Source organism: Myiozetetes cayanensis, unplaced genomic scaffold (assembly GCF_022539395.1).
Source record: "Myiozetetes cayanensis isolate MyiCay16 unplaced genomic scaffold, myiCay2020 scf2-11, whole genome shotgun sequence".
NCBI lineage: Eukaryota > Metazoa > Chordata > Aves > Passeriformes > Tyrannidae > Myiozetetes > Myiozetetes cayanensis.
Genome location: NW_026087411.1, coordinates 78,313,364 through 78,340,902, shown reverse-complemented (window position 1 = coordinate 78,340,902; position 27,539 = coordinate 78,313,364). Strand labels below are relative to the sequence as shown.

At 42.8% G+C, this 27,539-nt stretch overlaps 1 protein-coding gene across 6 annotated transcripts in view; it reads left to right on the top strand.

Annotated features, from left to right (window-relative positions):
• The window catches only part of ANKRD6 (ankyrin repeat domain 6), a 97,655-nt gene that overhangs the window by 64,771 nt on the left and 5,345 nt on the right, over window positions 1-27,539 (top strand). For 4 of the 6 annotated variants that reach the window (XM_050316782.1, XM_050316781.1, XM_050316783.1 and 1 more), the window contains exons 5-16: window positions 7,298-7,396; window positions 15,591-15,689; window positions 16,220-16,318; window positions 19,639-19,737; window positions 20,808-20,906; window positions 22,510-22,608; window positions 22,845-22,922; window positions 23,732-23,836; window positions 24,083-24,217; window positions 24,455-24,631; window positions 26,393-26,545; window positions 27,109-27,222. In XM_050316782.1, coding sequence (XP_050172739.1) covers window positions 7,298-7,396; window positions 15,591-15,689; window positions 16,220-16,318; window positions 19,639-19,737; window positions 20,808-20,906; window positions 22,510-22,608; window positions 22,845-22,922; window positions 23,732-23,836; window positions 24,083-24,217; window positions 24,455-24,631; window positions 26,393-26,545; window positions 27,109-27,222 — 1,356 coding nt within the window. Of the gene's footprint in view, window positions 1-7,297; window positions 7,397-9,762; window positions 10,103-15,590; window positions 15,690-16,219; window positions 16,319-19,638; window positions 19,738-20,807; window positions 20,907-22,509; window positions 22,609-22,844; window positions 22,923-23,731; window positions 23,837-24,082; window positions 24,218-24,454; window positions 24,632-26,392; window positions 26,546-27,108; window positions 27,223-27,539 lie in introns of all 6 variants that reach the window. The other 2 variants (XM_050316779.1, XM_050316784.1) reach the window with 2 other exon arrangements.

Below are 27,539 nucleotides of genomic sequence, written 5' to 3'. Positions count from 1 at the left end.
ATTTGTGCATTAATGTAATTTCAAATTTAGCTTCCACACTGGTTGAACATAAAATGTGATATCCCTTGGTTTCCAGAATAGTTATGCCACTGATTTAAGTGCTTTATGGAACTAGTTGCCTTAATCCACAATTCAAATGCAAAATTGACACTTTCTCATTTCTAAGGTTGACTATTGTGCTACTGTCAATGCCTTCTGTTAATTACAGTAATAAACAAGTTGTGTAGATCTGACTTTGAAACACAAAATCAGCTTAATTTGATATAGTGCAGATTTGCTAGAATTGACAAGTTTTTCTTTCCTATATGACATAGAGTGGCTTGCTTGCTTTGTTGTTCAACCCTTGTATGGAAAATCAAAGCAAAGCTAATTTGGCAGCAGAACTGCACCCAGGTGCAAAGAGTTCGTGTTTCTGTTGGACAGCTGTGAACTCTGAGGCCATTCCTGTAGCTGACCTGCTACTACAGAATTGTAGCTATTCTTTCCTAAAAGTTGTGGGTTATCTCCATGGAGTCCAGGGAGAGAAGATGACAAAAACTGTCCCTCTTGTCATTCTGGGTGCATCCCAGCACACTGCCAGACAGTACAGATGAGGTACTTGGGTAGCCTGGTGACAAGCCCTGCTCAGAAGAGATGAAGTCAGATCAGCAAGACTGTGGAGGAGTGACACAGGAGTGGAAATGCTCTCAGAGAAGCAGCCAAGGCTACATGCAGGGGTATTTTGGAGGTGCACACACACTCATTCCTCCCATGCTGAGAGCCAGGTAGAGGTGAGTGCAATGTGACCCAAGAAGAGTGAGACCAAGCTGCTGCCCTCATCAGAGCCCATAAGTTCAGGCTCTGTAGTGTCCTATACAGGTCTACACAGCGTCCAGTTTTCATCTGGCTCTCATCCAGCCAGCTAGCTGTATAGAGAGCATGTGCATATTTGCTTATGAAAGGCTGTATAAACATACCCTGGGAAGAGCTTGCTAATCTGATGGCACACGAAGGCTGGAAGGAGAAAAAGATGTGCAGAGTTAAGGACAAGGTTGTTGCAAGAGCAAGAGATGTATAAATTAGCCTCAAGTTTATTTAAACTGGAAATTATAAGGGATTTTTTAGCCATCACAGCAACAGGTTCTTGTGCAGTCTTTCAATAAGCAGAACAAGTGCAAAATAAGAACTACTTTCAGGATAGGGGTTGTTAATTTTAGAATGGAAATTAGATGGCGGGCTTATTGTAGCACCCTATTATAGACCAAGCTTTCAGATGAACTGAAATCTAGAGCTGTCTCCTCCCCCAAGATAAAACTCATTGCACAATGGAGCATAGAAATAAATTTATTCATGTGCATGCCTTAGTTCTCTTTTACCTGTATTTCTTCTGCTTTTATTCAGTTTTCAGTTTGTTCTGTAAAATTAATTTTAAATTATAGAGATTTGCATTAAAAAAACCCTGGATCTGGTACTTGAAAACCAAAATTCCTGCTGGATTCTGTGAGTTTTATTGGAGAAGACAAAGCTCTTTGGAGGGAGAGAAAAAGTTCCCATATCACTGTAGGCTTTAAATGTATTTTTGATATGCATCTGTAAGCACAGACCAGTTCTTGTGAATAACACTGTAGAGAGCCACAGCTTGAAGTGACTAAGATCTTGAGCTAAATGCTAGAGAGTTCTTTGGATTAATTGAGCATAGCTTAAGGAAAACGAAGGGCATTTTCTGTAACAAGTCAAGTACTAGTGAATGCCAGATAGCTGGCTTGTCCAGTTCTGTTTTTGTTGTATATGGAAGGTCATATGATATCGTTAATTGTCGCTTCAGTAAACAACAATTCAGCTGTAAAATAGTATTTCATTTTTGTCACCTCCAAGTAGATGATTTCAGACAAAGAAGAATATGAAAGAAACCACTGGAGAATCTGTGTGTCCAGGTGCTCACTTTAGTGTTTCCTTGGGGATGCACTTATTTCATTTTGCCAGCATTGCTAGCAAGGCATCTGTGCAGGTGAAGTTCAGTATGGAAATGTGCACCTCCTGTGACTCCAGCAAGGGAGACTTGGGCTTGTTCCAGATCTGGGGCCTTTTAAAATATGTAAAGAAGAGCCGATGGCCACTCGGTCACCCTGCTGCTGCTGACCCTCACCACAGTGGATGGCACTGCAATGCACATGCACTGAGTGCTTGTCCTGGTGCTGGGACCTCTGCCACCAGCCATGTGGGACTGGTCAAGAGAAGGTGTGTGGTGCTCAGCAGAGGCTTCATGGCTCTGCTCTTCTCAAAGGACACCTGCTCAGTCAGGGTGCTCTGTTGCCACCCTGCCCAATATGACAAAGAGATAATTTCCATTTTTACGCCTTTTTGTCTGACGTTCTTCAAATGTGTAGCTGTTTTCTTTATGAAAAGGGGAAAAAAAAATCCCCTGAACAACCAATCACACATATTGGACTAATCCAACAAGCAGGTTTCCTTAGCAAGTACTTTGGTGAATAAGCTGCAAAAACTGGAAACCTAGGAACTGCACCTGCTATAATTAAGTCTTTTCTTCCAAGCAAGAAAGCTGGTCCCTTCTTTCAGTCTTTTTGTAGTAGAGCTCTCTTTCAGTGACATTACTGACAGCTGCATCTTTGACACAAAAGCACTGGGACTTCTGCTGAGCTGATCTGTCTTGCTGTCCTCCCAGGATGTTGCTATCCTTTTCCTGGGTTATTTTTCTTTTAATTTTGTGAGTGGAGGTAGATTAGGAAGAGGGCTGTGGCCACTAGAAATGGCACAGGAGGAGCCATGGTAGTGACATCTCAAATCAGGTCAGGTCTTCTCTCAAGCTTGTTTCCAGAATGCTGCCTGGAGGATGGAAAGCAGTGGCATGTCACCTCAGGCATCTACTTCTGGTGCATCCCAAGGATGCCTGGCTGAAACAAGGCACTTCTGGAGCTGAAATGTCCAGGTATGAACCTCTGTGCTCCAGCTCACCAAAACAAAGTGTTACTGGGTGTTGGGGTTCACCGGGGTGTTGCAGCACAGGGTGTAGCATTCAATAGCAAGGGTTAATAGGGCCTGAAAAAGCTGTGTATTAGCAAGCACACACAGAGGAGTGCACTGTTTCTCTGGTAAACACAGAAAAGATTGACAGAAGAAATCATAAAGGTAGCACAGGCGCTTTTAGTGTAATTTGTGTAGCGCCATGGGTTTTATGAGTATTTTCAAAGAGAAGCAGAATATAGCTTTTCTGCAGAACATGGCATTAAGATTATAGCTATAAAATTGAATTCTGCAGAGAAGGGATGATAACTTGGAAAAAAAGGCCCAAGGAAATGCAAGAAGTAGTGCTTCTGTTTTGATTCAGTGATTCTGTGTGTTTGATTTAACTTTTGAATTAGTCATGTTACGAACATGCCATATGGCAACACTTTAGTCATACTGGGGTACTTTAAGTCTCAACTTCAGAGCATGTCAAGTTCTTTAAAGCAATCTCTTTTTTTTCTTCTAAGTTAAGACAAACAACAAAAAAAGTATTTTGGTGCTTTCACATTTTTGCGCTCCTTCAGTTTGAAGAGCTATTTGTGTCTGTTTTAAACAATAAATAAAGATAAATGAAAAGGGACTAGCAAACATTTAGCGACTTGCTGAATGCCTGTTGAGGTCAATGGGAAACTTTCTGCTGACTTGAGCAAGCAGGTTATTCATGGAGAACAGTCTAACAAATCAGCAGTGTGAACAATGTGACAAGACTTGGATTTTGCTTTCAAGCTTTCCAATAAAATGTGGATAGGCGTTTTTTGTATGAGTGCAGAATGGATGAATAAATAACAGTCCTTGTGCATTACAAGTGCAGGGTGAAATGGAGAACTGAAGGTACTTTTATAAAGTATCTACACATACACATACATAAACACAGGGAAAGATCATGCAGCTTGGGGTGCTAAGGCACCCCTGTATGGTTTGGTTGTGGAGGGCATTCATTGGCATACATACTCTTCTGAAAGTTCTGCTTTTAAATGGTATGTATTGACAGGTACCTGACAATGTCTGAAAGTTGGAATACAGATTAAATACAAACAAAATCCTACCCTTGCATTTTACTGCTGAAATTCATGTGGCTGTTTACAGTGCTTGGCTGCAGCCTGATACGCCCCACAGCTATAGCAGCGTGTCATGGTGGTTGGAAGTTGCAGCCTTAGTCAAATAGGTCCCATTTATTTTGTCAATAAGTCCGTGACGCGGGACCATTTGTATGATTTGTTGCCTGATGAAGCAATTGTTTACATTTGAATAGAAGTCCAAATTGCTTTTTTTTTTTACTATATGAATGACTGCTTTATTGGTTCATTAATCCCAAGTTGTAGCAGTCCCTCATTTATATTTCTAATAACCCCCAAATCATTACAGTTCATATTTGGCAATGCTCACAAGCTTTTAAGTCAGTAGTCTTCATTTTGAGCAGTCTCTGGGTTTAGCGTTGTCTCCTTGCAATGAGCATCCAGGAGACACTCGTCTTTGTACATATTTCCTTTCCCCCTTAGACCCTCATGTGTATTCAGATAAATCCCCTGTGGTGGGTTGACCTTGGCTGGATGCCAGGTGCCCACCCAGCTGCTCTATCACTCTCCTTCCCAGCTGGACAGGGGAGAGCATAAGGTAGAGAAAACAGCTCATAGGTTGGGATAAGGCAGATCCCAGGATCTTGCCCTCAGTTGAGGAAGGAATGTTACAGTGCTGGTGCTGTGCTCAGCAGTGGCCAAAACACCGGTGTGTTATCAACACCCTTCTAACTACCAATGCACAGCACTGTGAGGGCTACTGTGGGCAACTGAACTCCAGCTCACCCAGACCCAATACACCCCCTCTTTGGTGCTGCAGTGTTGACTGCAAAATGTCTTTATGGAGGAGATACACAGAGGGAGATTTGTCAGTCTGCCTTCATCTCTCTTCCACCTATATATTTTGGGTAGGGTGCATTGCTGTGAGAGAAAAACTTTGTGGGCTGTCGGTTTGACTTTATAGACATGAAGGCAAGAGCAGCCCTGACTGTTGCTGCTGTGGCAAGGACTCGTTCAGTGTTTCTTTCCAAAGCTTGCTGTGCTCCAAGTTTGTCATCACAGCATGAGGGGTACCCAAACTCCTTGTCCCTTCCTCATGGTTTGTTCTGGATTAGTGTGGGCATGCATATGTACATACCTACCTATGTGTATGTTTGTGTGGGGAAATGGGTGGGAATGTTTTTCCAATGTTTGTGTTGCCCACACTGGAACACTGTATCATCTGTAACCACCCATCTCTGCTCTCATTTTGAATGTTACTGGGAAGAGAAAGAAAATCTGGCATTGCCAGTTTTTGCAGGGTTATGATTAATCTTGAGATGATCGGTGCTCTTCCAAAAGCCTGAGCCTCTAATTATTGTAATGTGCTGGAATTGATTCTCCTCCCCACTCTCCTGTCCTAGGTAGTGTCACAGTTTTTGTTTATAGCTGTCCCTTTAAAGTGGGAAGAACTCAAGGACTGCAGCTGTGCAGAAGCTCTGGTTACTGAAGGTCTCTCTAGGGGTCTCCAGTAGATGAGATGCCTCTGAACCTATGTTTCTGGATAGAGAATCTGAAACACACAAACCCTCTGGAATAAAAGTGATTCTTTAGCCTTTCAACCCAATTTTTAATTTATTTAAAAAAAAAACCCCAAAACCTGAGTTTTAGGGACCTGGATAATGTTTTTGAATGCTTTGGGGATGACGATAGGGGAAATGCACAGTTAGCATGAACCTCTATTCACTGAGTGACAGGAACATCCACGCAACCCTTTCTTGCAGCTCTCCCTGGCTCTGCAGTGGCCTCTTCCAGCAAGTGCCCTCTCCTCCTCCAGCACCCATATCCTGTCGTGTAGGTTCCAGGGACAGGACAACAATGCTCCCTGGGGTGAGGGCAGCCTCCTCCGGATAAGTCCATTCTCAGGGGCAGCTTTATTTTAATGTGACTTAAGGCACTGAATGGGCAGGTGAAGGGTATGTGATCTGGATCTTTTGTGGTTTTGCAGCCGTTTCCTGCGCTTGTGCCCTGCTAGCAGGCACAGTATGTCTCACAGTTGCCTAGGAAGGTGTGATGGTTGAGGAAAACATGCCCCTGATATTTATATAAGCTCCTATTCTGTTTTCATAGTTTACTTTTAACTTGGTATCTCTGGCTGCATGTCAGCATTTTTTTAGTGGCTAGAGCTGGTTATCTTATCAAAAAGTTTCCCTGTTGGGATATACTCATGTTGTTGACACTGTTTTCCTTTTAACGTACATGAGCTGGCTTCAAGTTGGGTTGGATTGGGATTTTTCCTGATCCATACAGAGATTGCTATAAATTGTTTTCATGATAATTCATTAATAACCTGCTGGGAAGTGAGATAGATGCCTGGATTAGGCGATTTACGTATTGGCATTAAGTAATGTAGAAAAGTCAGAACCTGTAAATCTGAATGTGCTGGCACACGTATTCATAATCCAAACATATTGTTCATAGACGGGAATTGGTTGTCAATTTGGCTTCATTTTGTTTTCTTTCTTTTTTTTTTCTCCCCCGTGTTGCCTGGGAACTTTTATGCCTTCTGCTATTGAGTTACCTGGAACAGTGACATAGCCCTGGCTCTCCTCCAAGCTGATGGAAACGTGGTTGGTGCAGCTCAACGCCTTTCCACGTAGGGCCAGGCATTTAGGGACCTGTGACCAGATCAAGCAAGAGGCACCCAGGCAGCAGGGTGGATGGTGCCCAGGGGCAGTGGTGACAGCTGAAAGTGAGCTCTTCCCACACCTCCAGCAAAAAAGGAATGGAAGTTTCCCACACGGGAATGAACTGCTGCTACTAACAGGAGACAGCGTTTGGGCTTTTGAGAAGCCCATGTGTCAGAGTGGATGAGAAGGTGCCCACTACAACATATGAATTAACCTGCTGTGGCAACTTTGCTGTACAGAGGGAAGTTGAAAGTGGTTGACAGTTTTGTGCTCCAGAGGGATAGAAAGAAAAGGGTCATGAATTCTGCTTAGGCACAGGCACAGAGCTGGATTTGAGTTTCTAAGGAAGTACCCTTACATGAATGTGATATCCCTTTTGTAGAGTGTCATTGGGATAAACTGAAATGTTACAGAAGGGGGGGGAGAATTTTCAGCATACACAAAACTAAAGTAAAGCCTTTGATACACTAATGTATGTCAGTTGCTGCTGTTGCAGGTTTCAGAGGGTGAGGTACAAACAGAAGAATGATGAAAAGCAGATAAAATTATATTTAACTGCCATGTATAAAAATTCACCCTGAGGTATTATTATTTTCTTCTCATTCATAGCATGGCCGGACCCCCCTGCATCTTGCTGCCCACAAGGGTCATCTCCACGTTGTCCAGATTTTGTTGAAGGCAGGTTGTGACCTGGATATTCAGGATGATGTAAGTAGATAAAACTTCCTTGCTTGCAGTGGAGGGGAAGAGGTGATTTGCAAGTAACAGTGGACCTTTGCTTCTTTGAAGTGGGATTAAACGAAAGCAAAATCTGTCTCTCTCTTTTCTAATTCAGAGATGCAACCTCCAATTTGCAGATGCAAAACTGCATGGGAGACAATGTAAAATGTGGTGGTTTTCAGTGAATAGTTTGGTCCTCTTGCTCAGGCTGCAGAGCTTTATAAGAGCTCTGGTTGTGCCAGGTGGGTGTGAGTAGCAGTGAGAGTCATCATCTGCTGCTTTTTGTAGAAATGCAGTAGGAGCTCATTGTGCTCTGTGGGAAACCACTGAAGCAAGTCAGGTAAGGACCACAATCAGTTGTGATGTTGGCCTGAAGTGGAGATGCTTTTTGTGTAGGCACATCCCTCAGCATTTAAGGTATTGAGCAGCTGCCCAGAGCACTGTGCAGCGCCGCAGGGAGAGCATCCTGTTGGCAGCCACACATGATGTGGGGGTGGTTGCATCTGTGAAACTGTTGTGTGGTGAAGCACCAGCACAGTGAAACCAGCTTTCAGCAAATTTGTTTTCATTTGGTAAAACATTTAAGTTACTGAAATTTCTCAGGTTTCTGTAAGATTAGTTCTAATCTTGGAACGGGCTTTGAGGCACATTGGAGTGCGTGGTGACATGGATTTAGTTACCTCACTCTGATGAAAAATGGTATAGACTGAACTGTGAAATAGCAGTCAAATAACCATGATTTCTACAAAATAATTACTAACTTCTGATGGCATGCTAGAGCAACTTTGAGTTTAGGGTTGCTTTTTTCCCCCCTGTAAAGGTGGAGAGTCCTCAAAGCACCTAAAGGTCCAAAGGTGGTGAGTAGAGGCATCTGTATGACTATTAGAAGGACACTGGAAATTTCTAGGTGCCTTTTGAAAATCCCCATAGGCATTTGTTTGCATCTAGAGAGTTAAATATCTGTAGAAATTAGAAAGCTGGTTTCTTCCTCTGCATGAGTAGCTGATTCCCTGTGACACATGAGCAGCTTGTCTGACGAGCTTAAGACTGTGGTACTGATGTGGCCAGCCTTTCACAGGGAAACTTGTTTTTCTAGGAGGAACATTTGCTTCCTGCACTCTTTATTCTTTCACTGTGCCCATCTGTGAAATGGAACATATTTGCAAGTGCAGTAGAAGTATCAGTTTATTCAGATGTATCTTGGATATGTTTTTTGACGTCTCCCAGCAAAAATGATTCATCAGGTATTTAAGACAAAATTGCAGGTACTTTACAAGTACAGTCAGTTTTCCTGAGAAAAGCAAGTTGCTGCTTTAAGAAAGCAAGAGCTGCCACTGATTTGGTCGAATTGGGTTTCTGTGGAAACTGTTTTTTGAGTAAGTCTGGTTTATTATTTTTAATCCTCTAGGAATAAAATCTAGGCTGTTTATATGTAAACTTGATAGCTGAAATGGAAAAACAGTAAATCAATGTTTAGCATTGTTTCAGTTCAGTAAAGAGTCTTGCAGCTGTAGAAATATTCAGCTTGTAGAAGACCTATTTCACTTGTCTTGCAAACTTCTCAGGGACTTTGCTCACTACAATTGGATATTACTTCTAAATGTGGTGATTAATATGAAAGAATAGATGCATGCTGGATTCATAGATTCTGTTTTTGACGTATTTTGATTTTTAGCTTTGTATTTAGTACTAGTAATTTGGTTGGGATTGAGGAGAGCCTCGGGACTTGCTGAGTCTCAGAGGATATGTTTGGATTTGTATTGTAGGAGAAGGAAGTCTAAAACTTCAAATGAAGATTTTTGCTTGTGATAGGTATTAACTAAAATATTTCTGCTTTCCTTTCACATAGGTCTTCAAAGAAAGTTCTCTGTTTATGGTTTCTCCTTGTGTAATTTGTTTTTACAGTTTATGCTCCACAGAATATGTTCATAGTCTCTTTTAGTTGCCATCTATTGATTATCCCTTCTGCCACTCCTACTGTGTGCTTATGTGGCAGTGAAGGCATCTTAGTTTCAAGTGTTGATTAACATCTGTCCATTTCACTGCTGTTTTTCAGGAATACAGATTTAGGTTCGGATATGAAAATGCTTGTGAGAGTGGAGAGTATAATATTTATTTGAAAAGTAAATTACTTTGTTGATTTTGGTCCATGTCATTGTGACAACACACAAAAATCCAAAGAGACGATCTACATTTTATTTTTCTAAATAACAAGAAACATAAAGACTTTATTTTGGAGTTTTGAACAAATTGAAGACCAACTTTTAATTTGCCACCTGATAAGCAGAAACTTAAAAGTCTTAAAAATGCTGAATGTTGTGGAGAGATTAAAACGCTCCCTTCATGTTCCACAGATACATTCTTTAAACATGGTTAAGAGCCGTAAGAATTAGTTGAAGAATGACCTCCAGTGGCCTGGAGTGGGATTATTACGAATTTCAGCCGGTGGAGTCCAGCTCTGTAGAATACGCCACCCCGGGAGCTAACTCCTTCCTTCTCCCTGCCAATACTGAAAACTCTTACTGGGATCCCAATGCCATCTCTGAGTGGTCAATGAGTATCCATACAGCACACACCTCAGAAATAGTCAAGGAGAAAGTTGTTCCGGTGAAGGAAATCAAAGATGAAAAAAATAAGAAAAACCAGAAGAGAAAGGCTAGGAAGGAACCTAGAAGATCAGAGAGAGAGAAGGAGGTTAGAACTCTTGTGCATCCCCCCTGCCTTGAGCCTGACACCTCGCACGGTGCATGCTGCGAAACCTGGCCGGGCGGTCTGGCGCGGCCGAGCTCTGCGGTGCTGCATGGCTGCATGGCCAGCTTGGGGATGGGGGCCCTGCATCAGCTTTCCTGCCCTGTATGCACTCTCTGAAAATCTAACTGGGAAAACAATGTGATTTAAAACAAAGGCCAGAGGCCCCAAAACTTCCCTTCTGGAAGCTCCAGTTTAAGAAGCAGAAAATTAGCTTCAAATAATGGAGCAATAGCCCAGGGTTCATAATCGTTTCTAGCTGAATGAAAATATGCAAAGTGGCTTATTCCTGTGCTTCCATTTCATTTAGACACTAATTTGTTTCATTCATTATTATTTTTTGTGCCTTGATCACTTCTGCTGGTCATGCATCATCATTTATTGTTCAGAGTGAAGTTGTTTTTCCTGTGTGTCATGACGACTGTCTCTCTTCAGCAAAGGAGCAGCTGACACACAGCGCAGACACACTGAGAAACATGAGGGCATATTCAGTTGCCCTTGTGTAGGGTTGGTTGCTTTGGGATATCCACATATACTTGTATGATCCTGCAAGTATTCAACACTTGGTTATATTTTAACTTTAAAATATTTTGATATTTCTACAGTGAATTTACTGGCTGATTTTATAGCATATGACTTTCCAAGTGCCATCCAGCACTTTGTATCAGGAGTTGAAGCCATGAGTTTTTGGTTGTTATTTTGGTTGTTTATTTTTTGGTTGGCCAGAGCTGTGGATGCCCCATCCCTGGAGTGTTCCAAGCTAGCCTGGATGGGACTTTGAGCAACCTGGTCTAGTGGTGGAAGGTGTCCCTGCCCACGATGGAGGGGTTGATGATCTTTAAGGTCCCTTCCAATCCAAACCATTGTGTGATTTTGCTGCAAATCTCCAGCAGGAAGGCAGTCTGTTGATTTCTGCAAACATAGAAGGACAGCAAGAAGGTACAGTGGGGCACTGGAGAAGGGCTTTAAGGGAAATTGTACAACTGATGGCTGCTCTGGAAAATAGGAGTGTGCAGGAGAACAAATTATGGTGGTTATAGGTTGTTTTTTTAAATCAGAGAAAGGAAGAAGTAACATGTATTACAAACTAATATAAACCAAATCTCACTCGTTTTGGGCAGTAGAGTCTATAATAGATACTCCAGTAACACAGAAGAGCTGTTCAGAAGTCTACCTGAAACTGTTTTGTAAGTCGCTTGTATTGTTTCATTTCCCTTGGGGTGAACTGCACATGTAAAATAGATGCCTGTCCAGTTTCCAAGTGCCTGGTCCCAGTGGTTGCATTCACTGTTTTAAGTCAGTCAAGGAGGTAGTTTCCAAACACCAGGACACTGAGCAAATGCCACCAGCCTAGCCAACACACAAGTGCTAAAGGAAGGGTAATGCTGAAGTCCATGGAGAGGTCAAGCTTTAAGTATCTGCCTTTCTTCAGAACTCCCAGCCTGTAACCCTCTCCTGACAGCAGGTGTTTCAGCTCTCTATAAAGAACATGGTTTCATCCTTTGGAAATTTACCTGCTGCTGTGTAACAGCCCCATTACAGGTAGAGCTCTCAGATGTGTAGTCCTGCATCCTCTGCATCAGGGGATGCAGATTTCTATCCCAGTCCCCCAGCATCTTCCTCTTTCTATCCCAGTGAATATCAAGATTTTTCTTAAAAGTGGAGCACTTTCAACACTGCAGTGCTGTCAGGGCAAGACAAACTGCGCAAGTGACCTCTGGGCTGCTGCAGAAGAGCCAGTGGTAGCTTTCTTCGCTGGCCTCATTTCGAAGGGTGGTGGGCATACCTGCAACATGCATGGAGCTTCTTCCAGCAAGCACGTGAGGAGAGCACTTGTAGAGTGAGAGAGAGGAGAGATTAGGGGCTGCATTAGGGGCTGTGGTGCCACCGTGACTGCAGTGCCCTGTGGCAGTGTTGCACACTGAGATGTCCAGGGCATTGGAGTGGAATGAGTTTGAGTTGCCTTTAGGGCTAGGCAGAGTAAGGGGGTTTAAGATTCACCAGTGTAGATCTTAGTGCCTTACTTCTATCAAGCCTCACTTAAGCCTTTTTGGCTTTGGGCCCACATCTGCATTTAGGCAGACTGTTTTCTGTCAAGGTCATGTTTGTGTGACACAGCACTGGAGTTATCCCTCTTCATTGCTGCTGATCTGCAGTCTGTTCCTAAGGCATAAATCTCTTGCAAATAGGATCATAAATTGTGCCCAGCATAATAGTCTGGACAGTTAATACACATTTACCGCTGTAATTGCTCTCTGAGCCTCTGGAAGAGCCCCGTAATGCCTTGCTAAAAGCAGAAATCCGATGAGTGCTTTCAGAGACAGTTATTTTAGCAATTAATAAAAGATACACAAGTCAGTGATTACACTGTCTGAAAATTCATGCTGTGAAAAAAAATGTATCTGTTTTCTCTGACTCCATAAAAGGCAAGGTAGGGATTTGCTCTGCTGCTGATGGGAAGGCACGACAGGTTAGAGTGCAGCAGTACAGGCAGTGTTATTTATAGGTGAGCTATGCCATCCGTGGCTGGGGCACTCAGTGACTCTCACACAGAGGGCATTGCAATCTGGTGATTCAGCTTTCACAGCACCTTAAGCAGTTTAAGGTTAATGTCTGTGCTGAGGTCCGAGGGAACAGTTGACCGGGTCCTGCTCTGTCCCGCTGGCTGAGTGGCCAGGGGATGGTATGGATGGACCTACACCAGGACACTGATATGTGCCATCTCTTCACTGGGAGGTGCCTCCGTCGGTGATATCCTTTGACAGTCCCTGTTACAGGGATGAGGTGTTTATTTTGCCCAGTCAGGGTGTGGGTTGGACCTTACTCTTAGACACTTGACTGTTCCCATGCTGTGTAGGGAAGATGTTGGCACCAAAGCCCACACCTTGGACAGGAGGGACCTGAGTCTGCCATTTGTGGGAGTTGTATCCTTTCACCTACTGGGGCTTCCACTTCAGGGACCAGAATTGAATATGGGACAAAGCTTGGGCATGGCTGAAGCTATCTCAGTCCTGCTCCAGCACATGGACTGGGCTCCCCAAGGGAGACCTGCTCTTGCAGCAGTGAGGTGTGCTTCCCGCTTTCCAAATAAACAAATATCTTTGTTTTGAAATTAAATGAGATGGCATTAAAAGTAGCTGTAATATCAACACACTCTAAAAAGCTGAATGGCTTTGACCTCACTGCAATTGCTGTGATGGGATTGGGCTAATGACAGGAACAGCCTTGTTTTAAACTGACCCAGTGAGAAGATCCTTAATTACAAACTAAATCCAGTTAAATCCATGCCTGCCCCCAATTTAGTCTTCTCCACAGTAATTTCCTAGACTGTGAAGAAGTAGCAACCAACCATTCATTGTTCAAACTCCATTCACTGCAGTGGCATTTGCCATCTTGTTTTAGTCTGTTTTATAGTATCTTCTGTAGTTTCGCTGGTGCAGCAATACCAGTTGGCAGGGATGTGTTGGTGGATTACTTTCCACTTTGTGACAGTCAGATAAAATGACTTTTGCACTGTCCACATTACCCATTGCTGCAGTAGCAGCAGCTACTGGCCAGTCATCAGTGCCATGCATTTTTAAAAAGGGTATTAAGTTCTTCCTTATCTTGGTGAGCAAATTTCCACTTAGTCGAAGTTACTGGTAACTATTTGACACTTGCACTTGTGAGATGGTATAATTCAGATGTTTTCCATAACATTTTGATTGTCTTTGAATTTGGAAAAAAATACAAAAGTTCAGAGCACTTGCAGTGCTGTCAGTTTTCCAACACTTTGGGCTTTTCTGAAAGTCCCACTTCTTGGAACCGTTACTGTCTTTGTTCAAAATATCTTAAAATACATTACCAGTCACAAGAACAAAAAGCCTCTAGAGAAAAACCGTAGATAGTAATTTTTTAAAAAAGGACCTTCAACACAATTTTTTAAAATCAACTTCATGACTATAAGCCAATTTAATGATTTAGGAATTATTGAAAGGTTGTAGTTGGCAATGCTTATTTTTTTCTATATAGATTAATGACTAGTTTGGTGTCAGCACAAAAGAACCCCATGAAGAGCAATTTTAAAGTCAGCTGCTAATTACCTTGAGAACAAATTATTCAAATTAGCCAGTTTTCTGAAGAGTTGTAGACTGTAGAACAGAAAACACAGAAATTCCTCTAGTTTTAGTATTTAATATAATATGCCATTATCTGATAAAGATTTGTAGCAGGGAAATTTTGTTCTATTTAGGACTAGCTTCCTGCGAGCCTTTTTTCCCCAGGATAGATGGCATATCTCTGCCTTGCGTGTGTTTGTGGTGACCATTATCTGGATAGGTAGAAGTGGATTGGATTCCCACTCTGTTTATTCATCCCAAAAGAGGCTGTGTGTAGCTTTGAAGCCTGTCTTTGCTCGTGGACTCAGGCTGTGCTTCAGCATTGTAGGTTCAAAGTGATTTCAAAGAAAAGCCAAGACCAGTTGTTGTGGCAGCAGTGGAGCTACTGCAACTCGTTTTCCCATCAATCGATGTCTTACATCCCTACATGCTGCTGCATAAATCCTTCTCTTTCCCCTCGTTTATCAGGGTCTCACCAACATGCACATAAAAATATATAGAAAGCCCCCACTGGGCAGGGCCAGTGGTTTGCGTCTCCCTGGTCTTCAATTTCTGGAAGGCTTGTAGAAAATTAATCTTGGGCTCTCTAGGTCAGCAAATGAGTTCAGCAGTTGCTGGAGGAGAGATAGATGGGCAGTCAGACAAGATGACCACATCGGCATAATTTCTTACGGAAACTTGGCCATAAAGGAAATAAACTGTTGTAAGAAACTTGCTTATTGCTGCTATGTGGCAGGTCAGTGAGAAATGAAAGTTGTTTGGGCCTCAGGATTGCTCAACTCCTTGAGTGAATTGAGTCTTGCAGTTGTGGTCCTCATCATAAAGTTGCCTCCACTCTTAGCACTAATTGGTAGATTCATCAGAGGTGCTGATTCTCATCTTGTGCTCCTTATCCTAAGCAGGGCTGATGGAGCAATCAGAGTCAAAACAGGAGAGCCTCATCCAGTTAGTGTAAGTACAGGAGGATCATTATGATGAATTGCGACAGCCTGTAGTTCCCTTCAGTTCGCTGCAGATACTGTTGATTATTAGACGCGTCGTGCCAAACATGTTTGATTCACTGCCTTCTAGTACCACCAGTTTTAGAATGCTTCAGCGCTGTGTATGGGGTTGTGATGACTTGCAAAATTCTGTGAACAGTTGGTTTGATACTTTCAATTGCTTCACTGATCTTGTGAACTTTAATGGTAGTTGTTTACAGGGACTGTTTTCAAAGGCAGCTTGGATTTAAACAGTATGTGCGCTGAAGATGCAGCCCCTGTGTGTGTTGCCTGCATTTGTAGTGAGTCAAAATGAGGTGGGAATGGTACCAATTACAAATTTGCTTCTTTTTGCAGGGTGATCAGACGGCATTGCACCGAGCTGCTGTGGTAGGGAACACCGATATCATAGCAACTCTGATTCAGGAGGGGTGTGCTTTGGACAGGCAAGACAAGGTAACAGGCAAAAGCAAAGCCCTGTGGGATGGCAGCCTTGCCAGCCAGTAATATTAAGGTCTCAGAGAGAAAGTTATAGTTTATACTCCTGAGTAAATATCTGATGCTTCGACAGTAATTGCAACAGTTACATTGAAAAAAAAAAACCCTGTACCATTTCTTTAATATAAGTTGCTGATTTAGTTATGCTTTTATATTGGGTTGATAGTTTTTGGTTTAAGAGTCTGTTCTCAGCTCATTAAGGGAAGAATTAAATTAATGTACAACCATACTAGGCCCTACTCAAAACACTGAATTTTACCATGATTATCTCAGCAACTTGAGAATCCCAGGCTTTAAGAATTCCAAGCTTTAAAGTTTAGTTTGGGAACAAATATAACTAATTTCAAGTTCCAGACAAAAGAAATAACACTATCTTGGCCCTCTTCTAAAAATAAAACAAAAAATAAGCTAGAAGGAAAGGAAAATATTTTTTAAGAGAGCAGGTTATGCAGCACATAACCTTCTCCTCTTGTGTGTGTGCTCATCAGGATGGGAACACTGCTCTTCACGAAGCTTGTTGGCATGGATTCAGTCAGTCTGCCAAAGTGCTTGTTAAAGCAGGAGCCAACGTTCTTGCCAAGAACAAGGTGAGACCCATGCAGGAGGAGCTTTCAGTTCTGGTATAAGGTGGCTGATTCTCAGAACTGGACATTTCTGGCCATGGCATTTCTCAGCAGGTGGGGGGACCAGCTCCTAGTGGGATTTTTTTGTGGTGGTTTTTTTTTTGTTTTGTTTTGTTTTTTTGTTTTGTTTTGGGTTTTTTTTGTGGTTTTTTTGGTTTGTTTTTTTTTTCTTTTTGATGCATTTATCATGCCTGGATGGTTCATCCACAGGCATTAAGAAATTCATATTTTGACAGCTGATACAGGATAAACTCAATAGCGCATTGAATGATACATTAATTACAGCTGAGGAACACTGCCATTCCTGTGGAAGTCTCCATGGTGCTCTAATTTATACCAAGGAGATTCATTGTGATTGGTATGATTTAAAATGGAAACTGATTGTACTAATAGGAAAATGGTGGGGTTTTTCCTGAAATTAAATAGCCAAAGGAATGTAAGCCACAGGGGGAGGGAGGGGAAATGTATCGTTTGTTACTAAGTTCTTCCTAATATATTAGCATGGTCTCTTCCCAAAATCTTGTAATGAACCTGGATTATGTTCCTTTAGTTATTTATAATACTTGTGAGCCATTTAGAGGAAGGAATAACAAAGCATGGGGTTTTAGTTCCACTCTAGTTGTTGTAACTGTGGGACACTTTAATTCACTAATTCAAAAGCTGATGGAATAGTCTAGGAAATAGTGGTAGCAGTCTCTGCTATGAGTGGAGTCCCGGTTTGGATCCCTGTGCTGATGGGTCAGTCAGATCCCACAGCTGGCACTGTGCCCTTCATTAGAGGTAAGAGGACTTCGGGATGGCTTTGTGGGATCTCTGAGCATTTTTTGGTAAATGTGTCACTAAAACAACAACTGAAAGGGACTGGGGAAGAGCCAAGACAGCTGACTAAGATTTAGAGTAAAAAGGCACGTTGCCTGGGCATAGTGTTTCTGTATTGCACGTATGTGCAGTGTATAACCATGTGTTTGTACAGTTCTGGTGACTTTGGTCTGTAATTACACAATCTTTGATATTGTTTTATGTGTATTCCTTCTTTCATATTATTTCAATTACTAGTTTTTATTTTCTCTAGTTATTTTTGCTGTAATATCCACCTAGATTTGTATCAAAGGTACTTCAGAAAACTTCCCATGCTTGACTATAAAGTCAAGACTATAAAATCTTATGAACCATTATGCTCCTACCCCCAGATACACTTGTCTATGTATGTGCATACACTTCTGTACAAAGGTGTGGGCTTAAGATGCAAGTCTGATTATCCTTGCATGCTTGGATGCCTCAGGGAATTAGAAGATTTAGCTTACAAGCCAGTCTATATCAGCTGGAGACAACCTCTCTGGGAAAGTATGTGCACAGAATAGCTCAGCAGGGTTGATGGCTGAAATATGACTGGCAAACTTTAATATTGTGTGAACAGCTCCTCTGCTGGCCTTTGATGTCGTACCCTCACAGTCCTCTCCCCTTAGCATTTCACTCTTTGGGTGGTTTTTATTGGATAAGATCTGTTCTCAGGAGCTGCTGAAAAATGTGGGAATTATGCATGCTTCCACGTGCTTTTACCCCTTTTGATTTCAAGAAAAATGAAGCGCTTAAGTCTACTTAATCCCCAAATGGTTTCTCTGGTCTCTCAGCTCTTTGTGTTACTGATGACAAGGCATAATCATTCTGACAGCTTTTCTGGCAGCCAGGGCTGATGCCATGTGCCGGAGCATCCCATGAGCTGTTGACTTACACCTTGGAATTGTGTGATTTTGGCTGGATGGGACAGATGCAGGCTGCTAGATTTGCCAAATCCTGTGAAGAGTTAGGAGGGATTTGACTCTGTATTTTCCATAACTCATGGTTAATATCACCTGGGTAGCTGTATTCCTTCTGTGCAACAATGACTCTGGATAGGCAGTTTGTTTTCAATCAAGGTGGTTTAATGAAAACTCTTCTACTGTGATAGATCATCCAGTGAGATCAGTTATAGCCTTGTTTTTAGATCCTCCATTCCACTCCATTTCAGTGGAGATTCCCAGACTGGTACTACGCAGACCTCCTCTCCCTCTCCAGAAGCTGATGAGAGATTTGTCGCTCCATGGGAGACGAGCCAGATGAGCCGCTCTGTGATCCCTGACCCTCAGCACCAGCACTGTGACTTCTCCCAGCACTGAGGTCCTCACTCATCACATGCTGCACAGGACCTCTTCCCTTCCCACTGGGGTCAACGTGCCAAACAGCAAATGATAAAGGCATTGCAGATATTCACAGATAAACCCGGGAGGGAAAAAATTTACACTCAAATACAACTGAGCTGAGAAGGAAAATGTTCATGTCTGCCACAGAGCTTGGAGACTACATTCAGGTCTGAAATAGTCTGAAACATGGGAGTGAAGACCTAGGACCACATCAAGAGTTGGCCTTTTTGTAATTCAAACCCTGCAGCTTTGATCTGTTTTTTGAAAGCACAGGGGACAAATTAAAGGACATAATCAAGGTGAACAGGCAGCCTAATAAGCCCGGGAAACCTTTTTACCTGAGGTGATTTAATTTCTAGCTTTTAAGAGCAAAAAACTACAAACGTTTTCAGGCCCACAAAAGCCAAATGCTGCCAGAAAAACTTGTCAGACCAATAAAATCTTTCACAGTGTTAGAAAGACAATACACAAGCAAATGCTTCTTAGATTTCTGTCCATAAATACTGGATGTTGGCTTCTTTCAAGAACAATAGCATGTGATTCTCTGGGGTTTGGGTGGCTTTTTTCCCCCCTTCTCATCTTTGTTGGAGACTCATGTGCTTTCTGAAGCTTCTTGATAGCCTAAAATCTGCATCGTGCCCTGTGAGACCACCTACAGCTCCAGCCAGACTTAGGGTTGTGTTAGGATCGTTAGGAGATGGGAGTTGTAGTGACCCTTGATGCCTTGCCATGACAGAGTGTTCCTTTGTGTGTGTGCATGGGGGAAACCCCAAACACAGGAATTATAGTTCTTTAAAGGAAATACTTGATATTAATGAATGAGACAGTTTCCAGAGTCTTTGCTTCCTTTAAGCAGACTTGATCAATGCAGATATCATTAGACTGTCCAATTTCTGACTTTACTATATCCCAGGTAAGCTGTTGCCAGGATGAAGAGGGGATTTCAGTCTCCAGGTTCATTCAGCTCATGTCTTTGGGAAACTAACAGTGATAGTTTCCCACCACTGGGTAGATCTTCTTGTGGGAAGACCTGTGAGGTTTTATTTTTAATGCTTATGTCCAATTTCTAAATATGGCTTTTATATTTTCTTGCATTTCTCTAAGGCAGGTAACACACCTCTTCACCTGGCTTGCCAGAATAGCCATTCTCAGAGTACTCGCGTTTTGTTACTTGGAGGATCTCGAGCAGACCTCAAAAATAATGTGAGTTTTGAAAACAACATGTTCATTTTTGTGTGATTTTGTTCTAGCTATATTGCTTTAACTTGTAGAAATACTCAGAAAGGTTTTAAGCTGTGATTATATTATAATATTATATTATAAATTATATTATATTATAAATGATATTGAAAAAACCCACTAGTCAACCATTGTATACCTCATGTACAGGAATGCTTTTGGTAGGAATTAGTGATGCACTACTTTTACCCATCTCTTGAGCAGGGATGGAAGGAGCCAAAAGGGTTTTAGCTGTTGCACAGACTGAGGCAGCTGGTCTTTCCTGCCTTTTGGGGTCCTGATGGCCTGAGCCAGACACTGTCGTGCCATTCTGCAAAAGGGCTCCTCTCAGAAAGATGGAAAACCTAAAGGGGTTTTATGCCACAGTGGTGAAAGTCTTCAGACATGCAGATCATATATACTGTGTGTCAGTCTGTCAAATGAGGTAGATTCAAGGTGACTTCAGTTTCAGACAGCTTTCCTCCTATTTTATAATGATTCTGGCATGACAAAGGAAAAAAATAATCTACCAAGGAAGCCAGATGTTTTTGTCTCTGCTTGATAACAAAGTAGGCAGAGACACACAGAAGTGGAAACCTATGGGGCTCTGTTCCCAGCTCCCAGTGTCAGCTGCATAAATGCCACCCCTCATGGGAATGCTGCTCTGGCCCCCATTCCTCATGTTTTTCACATTATGTACAACCCCAAATTGAGATTCCAGGTGACACTGGTTTGTGGTTCAGAAAAACAGATCTAATGGAAAAATGTAACTCAGGTTTTGTAGTGAAGTAAACCAGCATTTTATAATTCTACTATTTCCCATCAATGGTTAATGAATTCCTGCCCCCACGTTGCCTGACCCCACCACTTGCCAAGCTTTCCCACCCATGACAGCAGATTTTGTTCTGCAGAGAAGACAGCGTAGTTATTCAGTGGAGGTGTGTGGTATTTATGGGTCTTTCTGGTTTAATAGGATTATTTCATCCCCGAACAGCATGACAAATGCAGGCTTTTCCACTGTGATTACATGCTCAGAGCTTTGTTTCTGTTTGCAGGCAGGAGATACCTGTCTGCATGTGGCTGCTCGTTATAATCACTTGCCCATCATTAGGGTGCTGCTCAGTGCTTTCTGTTCTGTCCATGAAAAGAACCAGGTCAGTGCATGAACCCCATCGTGACTCTGTGCCCTTTGCATACGGCCAGTTGTTGGGAAGAGGGATTCCAACCCAAGTAATCCCACTTCACTCTGTGTTCCACTGTACCGCCAAATGCCTAAGCTTTTAAGAACAGCCTTAAAGTAATGGCATATCAGTGGTTTATTGTTTTGCCATCGCATTTGCATCATTTCTTTAACACGTTTCTTATTTATGAGGTGATTTAATGATCTTATGGCCATTACAGAGACATCATGAAGCAGAACTCACGGACATTTAGATGCTACAAAAGTGTGAATTCCTCTGAAATACTTTTCTTTGCTGCATTTTGCAGTAGGGGGGAATTAAAAGGACGTAAAAGTGAAGGAAAAGTACGCTCTAAGTTTCAAGTAATGATCAGTCCAGCCTAGGATTAATCATCTGTAGTTGTTTTACAGAGAAGTAATTGATTCCTGTACCTATAGCATACCCTAATTGGGTGGTAGAAGGGAATGAATTTAACACATTAAAATGTATTAAATCTGCTAAATAGACAGATTATGTGGTACTTAGCCACATTTTCCCATGTTCCTGGGAAGTTTTGCGTGTGTAGTTGAAGATCATAAAGATGTTTTCTGACCTGTACGTTTAATCTTCTTTCTTCGCTATGAGATAATACAGCAAACAAAATGGGTTTCAGCATATTAAATTTACTATGTAATTTTATTTGGAAATTATTTTTTTAACTTGCAAAATGAGTTACTGAATATTAGAATCAACGGCTGTGAACCTGGCCCAGGGAAGATATTCCTCTTCTTCATTCCTGAGCGCTACATGAAGTTGTTCCATATTTGCACATACAATGATTTGATTTAGGAATATGCCTTGTCTAAGTTAGCATCAAGCAATAGAGAACCACAAGTCCCACGGAGATTGAAGTTTATTAAGACAAAATGCAAGGCAAGGGGGACAGGAGGGCATTATATACACGTGTAGGGTCTCCCTTGAACAGCTGCTGGCTCTGTTACTGGTGCTTAAATCTGATCACGGCTGTCTTCACCTCACTGCACCAGGACAAGGGCAGGGCAGTGTGTTAATGCTGGACCTGGATTGCATCCTGGCATTGGTCCAAAATCTGTTTTTCCTGAGGAATCTTGTGAAGAGAATGTCAACCATCTTGCTGCTGGTACTTATCTAATTATTTTTGAGTAATGTGATACACGGCCACCTGCACACCAAATAATCAAACCTAGGGGAAGGGAAAAAAAGGGAAGGTTGTGGTGGGAAAACTGGTTCTGCCCTCAGATATTGTATCCGTTTGCTGGAGGTGGAGCTGGGCTGTCTCCAAGCTGCATCATGTATCAGTTGGTTTAGTTAGATCACCAGCACCCCTGCTGCATTTCTCAAACCCAAGTCGAAGTAGCTCCTGGCCCCTCCTGTCACCTTCCTCCCAACTCATCAGTTTTTTTAAAATTTTTTATTGACCGGGCCTTATTTAAGCTTAGTTGTCACATCAGTAAGTGTAGGTCTTTTCACCTCTGAGCATCTTTTACATCGGTGTGAATTCTGCAGTGAGACCCAAGGACTTGTGTGACAAGTTTGTTTCCTGCTTTCTGCCCTGCAGGCAGGGGATACAGCACTCCATGTAGCTGCTGCTCTGAATCACAAGAAGGTGGTGAAGCTGTTGCTGGAGGCAGGGGCCGACGCATCCGTTGTCAACAATGTAAGCAGGACATGGAGTTTCTTTGGTATTTTATATGAATGTAGAGTCCCTTCAACATTCTCCATAGGCTTGGTAGAAAATACTTGGTTGATATGTGTTGAATTATATCTGGGTAAATTAAAGCAGTTAGTCGCTTTACTCTTGTGCACAAAGTATGTACTGAACGTGGTTGGAGAAACTCCACATTTCCAGTAGTTTGTGTTTTAAAGGAAATGCTGTTTTCTTTTTCTTTTCAGGCAGGTCAGACCCCTCTAGAGGTTGCTAGACAGCACAATAACCCCGAGGTTGCACTCCTCCTCACTAAAGCATCACAGGTATGTTACACACCTCCCCCCAGCACACACATACACAGGGAGCTGAGGCCAGTTAACCCTGGGAGGCCACATCCCCTGCTCCTTATCTTGTGCTGTGAAAGGTGCCTACATTTCTGCTGGCACTGTGGGCTGGCCTTGGGTCTATTGATGCAGAGCCTTTCAGCCCCCAAGGCCAGCAAGGTGTGCAGATTAAGCCTTAGCATTAAGTGCTGTCAGAGGTCCCACTGTCCTGACTGGCAGAGCATGGAGCAGTCAGAGACACTTGTTCCCTGCAGCGGCCTAGGGGTTAGAAAGTTGCCCTGTACCCAAAGGCTCCTGAGTTGCGTCACTCTGCTGCCTGCCTCAGGCACGTCCCATCCCCAAGATGGAAGATGCTTTGAAATGGGGACAAAATGTCCTGTTTATACGTCCCAGCTGTGTGTGAAATGCTGCAAAGCTCTTCAGGCTGAAAAGGAGGTTGGAGGGTATGAGACCAGATGCTATCCCTTCCTTCACCTCTGCATGAAAAGGGCTAGGCTTGGCTTTACAAACAGCCCAAGGACACAGGAGGACACGGGAAGGGTTGCTTATCCTTCTAGGGGACAGCAAAGTGCCCCAGTAAGATTGAGCTCAGTGGTGTGTTTTCACAGGCATAAATACCCATGTTTCCTGGCCCACCAGCATCCATCTGGCAGTGCACTCTCTTTTATCCATTGCCCTTTGTACAGATGTGGAAAAAGTCTGCTCTATTACTTGTCTTTTGTGGTAGGAAAGAGCATGACATCACTGAGTCATGGTCTGCCTTCAGGTCTCTCGTGGTCTGCCTTCAGGTCTCGCGTTTTAACCGTGGGAGAAGCCTGAGGAAGAAGAGAGAGAGACTGAAAGAGGAAAGGCGAGCTCAGTCGGTGCCACGGGATGAAGTGGTACAGAGCAAGGTACAGCCTGGTATTACCAGTTGGATCTGCTGTGAAGAGGGAGTGTTACTAAAAACCCATGAGCACTCAGTGTGTTTGGAGCCATCACTTGTGCGTGGCCGCGGCAGCTGCCTGAGGCAGTCTGTCATGCTTTGCTGCTAAAGAGTTTCCCAGGAGCAGAGCACCTTAAAACTGGGCAATTGACAAAGGGGTTCCTTTTGCCCACCTCTGCAACTGCTCTGAACTCCCTGTCTTTGCTTCAAGCAGGGCAGCGTCTCAGCTGCTGACACACCGAGCAGCGACCAGCCCCCGCAGAGGAAGAACAATCTGAAGGATGAACCCCGGTCAACCTCACCAGATCCCAAAGGGAAGAAGAGCAAAAAGAAAAAGCCAAAGGAAAAGGTATCAGTAGATTTAAAACAGCAAAGAGAGGGAAGAGAGAGTTGTTGAGCAGTAGGTGGGTGTTCCTTTGGTGTGTTGGTCAGTCGGGGCAGGAGCCCTGCTGTGCTCGTGGGGCAGAGATAGTCTTCAGACAAAACCAATTTTTACTGTAATTGTCAAAATGGATTTGTCCCATTCCCACCTGGAACAGTTTACCAAGGGGCTCATAAATAGGGAAAACATCCGTATTTTATGCAGGTTTCCGCACTCTCGGACCCAATCTGCCCAGCTGATCAGCAGACACTCCCTCAGCCCCAGCAAAACGTGCCTAAGCGCAGAAGCAAACATCACTGCTCCTCCCCACCCCCACCCCACGAGGTCCGAGCCTACCAGCTCTACACACTGTACCGAGGAAAGGATGGGAAGGTGATGCAGGTGAGCTGGCACTGCAGAGGAGGGAGATGCTGGGAGCAGCACAGGAGCTGGGGCACAGTGAGGTAACGGATAGAAAATATGCTCGATTAACTGCACTCTCATGACTGGATTCATTTTCCTTGTTTGGGTTCCAGCTGCATTTTGGCCCGAAGTCTGGCAAACAATAAGCTGGTTTTGTGCCTGTTAAAGAAGACATACTTCAGTAGTTTTGATCTACAAAATAGTTCCTTTTTGGAGATAAGGTGTGAACAGTGACTGGAAATGACACAAGAACTTTTATGATATACTTTGAAACATTAGGATTTCTGACAGGAAATGCAAAGAACTTTTCCAAGGGAAAGCATCATGTGAGCACTGAAGGCTTACCGCCTAAACCAAGAGCTTGAGTGAGCTCAATAGATTTTGTTTCAATTCTTTCTGTTTACTGCAACATGTCTTTGGGGATTCTATGTTTCCTGGGGGCAGAATCTGTAAAGAAACTGATTCACAAATAAACCTGGAGCTACCAACTCATATGCATTTATTCCAGTTTTGAGACTGAAATTTCCAGACAGGGGCACTATTATAGTTTAGTAATTATCCCATAGCAGACATCAGAAAGGATGGAGGACCTTTTATACATTAAAAGCAGTATCTCCCTGCCCCGAGCATCTGATGGTAGGTGGGTAGGCCATAGGAAGGACTTGGGAAGCAGAAAGAGAGATGCAGAGAGCAGATAGGATTTGTATACAAATCTCATCTACTCACAAAGATTAGCTTAATAGAGCTAGACTCCCATATAGTATTTCCTGAAATACATGACACTCCTCTCTTCTTTTTTTTTTGCTTGTCTGTATTCTTTGATGCCCTCAGGCCCTGAATAGCAAACATAATTTCTTAAGTAAGTTTACTTTGAAGCTTTCTTTAGTGCTCAGCAAACCACCCACCTTTCCCTGCCAAGGGAATAACCCCCAATTTGTGAAACACTGCTGCCAAAGGAGAGGGAGGCTCCTCTGCAGGCAGATTTAGAACAGCTATTTTGGGCTATTGGCACAACCCTCTGAAGGAGCCAATTTCTGCCTTTGGGCTGCAGAGGAGGCCGATGAGGATTAGCTGTCCTCACTTAAGGGAGCCTTTTGTGACCATCTCCCAGAGAGATTTAAATGCTGGTCAGTGCAGCCCCCCTTGCAGGGGCGCCATGGGGTGGTGTCATGTGAGTCAAAGGCAGGCAGAGCTGTGCCCAACAGTCCGGGAACAGCTGGATTCCAACAGGGTGAGAGCAAACAGAAGCAGTGAGGCCTTGCCACTTAGTACAGAAAAAGGGCAGAACACATTATTGGCATTAGGTTAAAAAGCAAAATGCACACAACCTACACACATCCAAAAAATCAGATTATTTTTTTACAGCAGAATTAGAGAATTCAGAATTACAGAATCAAGACAAGGGTTATAATAGTAAGGCCTGTAATATGGTATCCCCTCAGACAGCACTCAGTACCACAGCATACACGATCTGAGCTCAGTGCTCCTTGTAGCCCCAGTGAAATCAACACTGCTGAGTGTTAGGATGTGTCCATAGAAATCAGATCAATCTTTTATTCTAGTCTGTGCTTTTTCAACTAATAGCCTGTTTGCTGAGCTACCGTAAGATATTATCAGGAGGGTGAGATACATTATGTGGTACAGAAAAGCCCAAGACTGACTCAGGGAGGCTGTGATAATGTTCCAAGTGCGCTAAGAGGATGGTGGGATGTAGCAACTAAATTGTATTACCACTTTCAGGCACCGATAAATGGATGTCGTTGTGAGCCCCTGATAAATAAACTGGAGAATCAGCTGGAGGCAACAGTGGAAGAGATAAAAGCTGAGTTTGGGACAGTACAAGATAAGATGAATATTAAGCTGGGCCAGATGGAAAGCAAAACTCAACATCAAGTAAGAATTTGACCCAGAGCTCTGTTTGTCCATAGGACTATTAGAAAAGTATCCTAAGCTTAACGACTGTTTTCATTGTCTTGATTCATTTATTGCTTCTTATGTTGTAAAAAAAACACAGTGAAATCTAATACTCAAGACCAGGGAATTGTGACATTCCACAGGGATCTAATGTTGCAAACTAGGGTCTTGAGAAAAGACACATTTAATGTGTTAAGTGGCTTCTGGTGCTTCCTTAGACAAGGAATCTTAATGGCTTGAGCCATTAAGGGGGAAAGAAAGCAGCCCTAGAGCTGGTTGGTTCATAATTGTAAGAATCCCTCTTGCTGACTTACGTATGCACTGAGATTCAAGATCCTCTAAATTATTTTTTATTTAATAGTTATTCATTGATAATTTTGTGATTGAACCCCTTTGCAAGCTACATCTAATTGTAGTTGGCAGAGTTCCTAGAAACAAAGACTGAAAAGGCAGACTGTACTTTGACTTACAAGGTTCACAGATGGGAGTTTTGTTTGGTTTTTAATGTGATCATCTCAGCTGAATTGTGGTTTTCTCCACAGCTCCGTGTTTTAGACAAGCTTATGGCTGAGCGGCTGTCCGCAGAGAGAACAGAGTGCCTTCACCGCCTGCAACAGCACACTGAGCTGGAAAAGAATGAGGGGGAGAAGCGGCAGGTAGGGCTCAAAACAGCTACTCCCTGTTAGCTCAGCTCAAGAATTTCTTTCCAGTAGGCAGAGAGAATATCAGAGATTTAGCTCATCTGTTTAAACAGGGAAAAGAGCTTGAAAGACCAAGTTATTCCTATCCACCACCTTAATCTCTAAACCAAATTTATAAAGTTTTTGCATTAGAAATGAGGAATGTGAAATCCAGTCCCACTGTTGTAATTTAACGTGGTGTGCCTCAGGTGTGGGATCCATAACAAAATACTGCTTTTCTAACATAGTGCTTTGCAAAAAGTCCTACTGCTAAATTTTTACAGTTGTGTTTT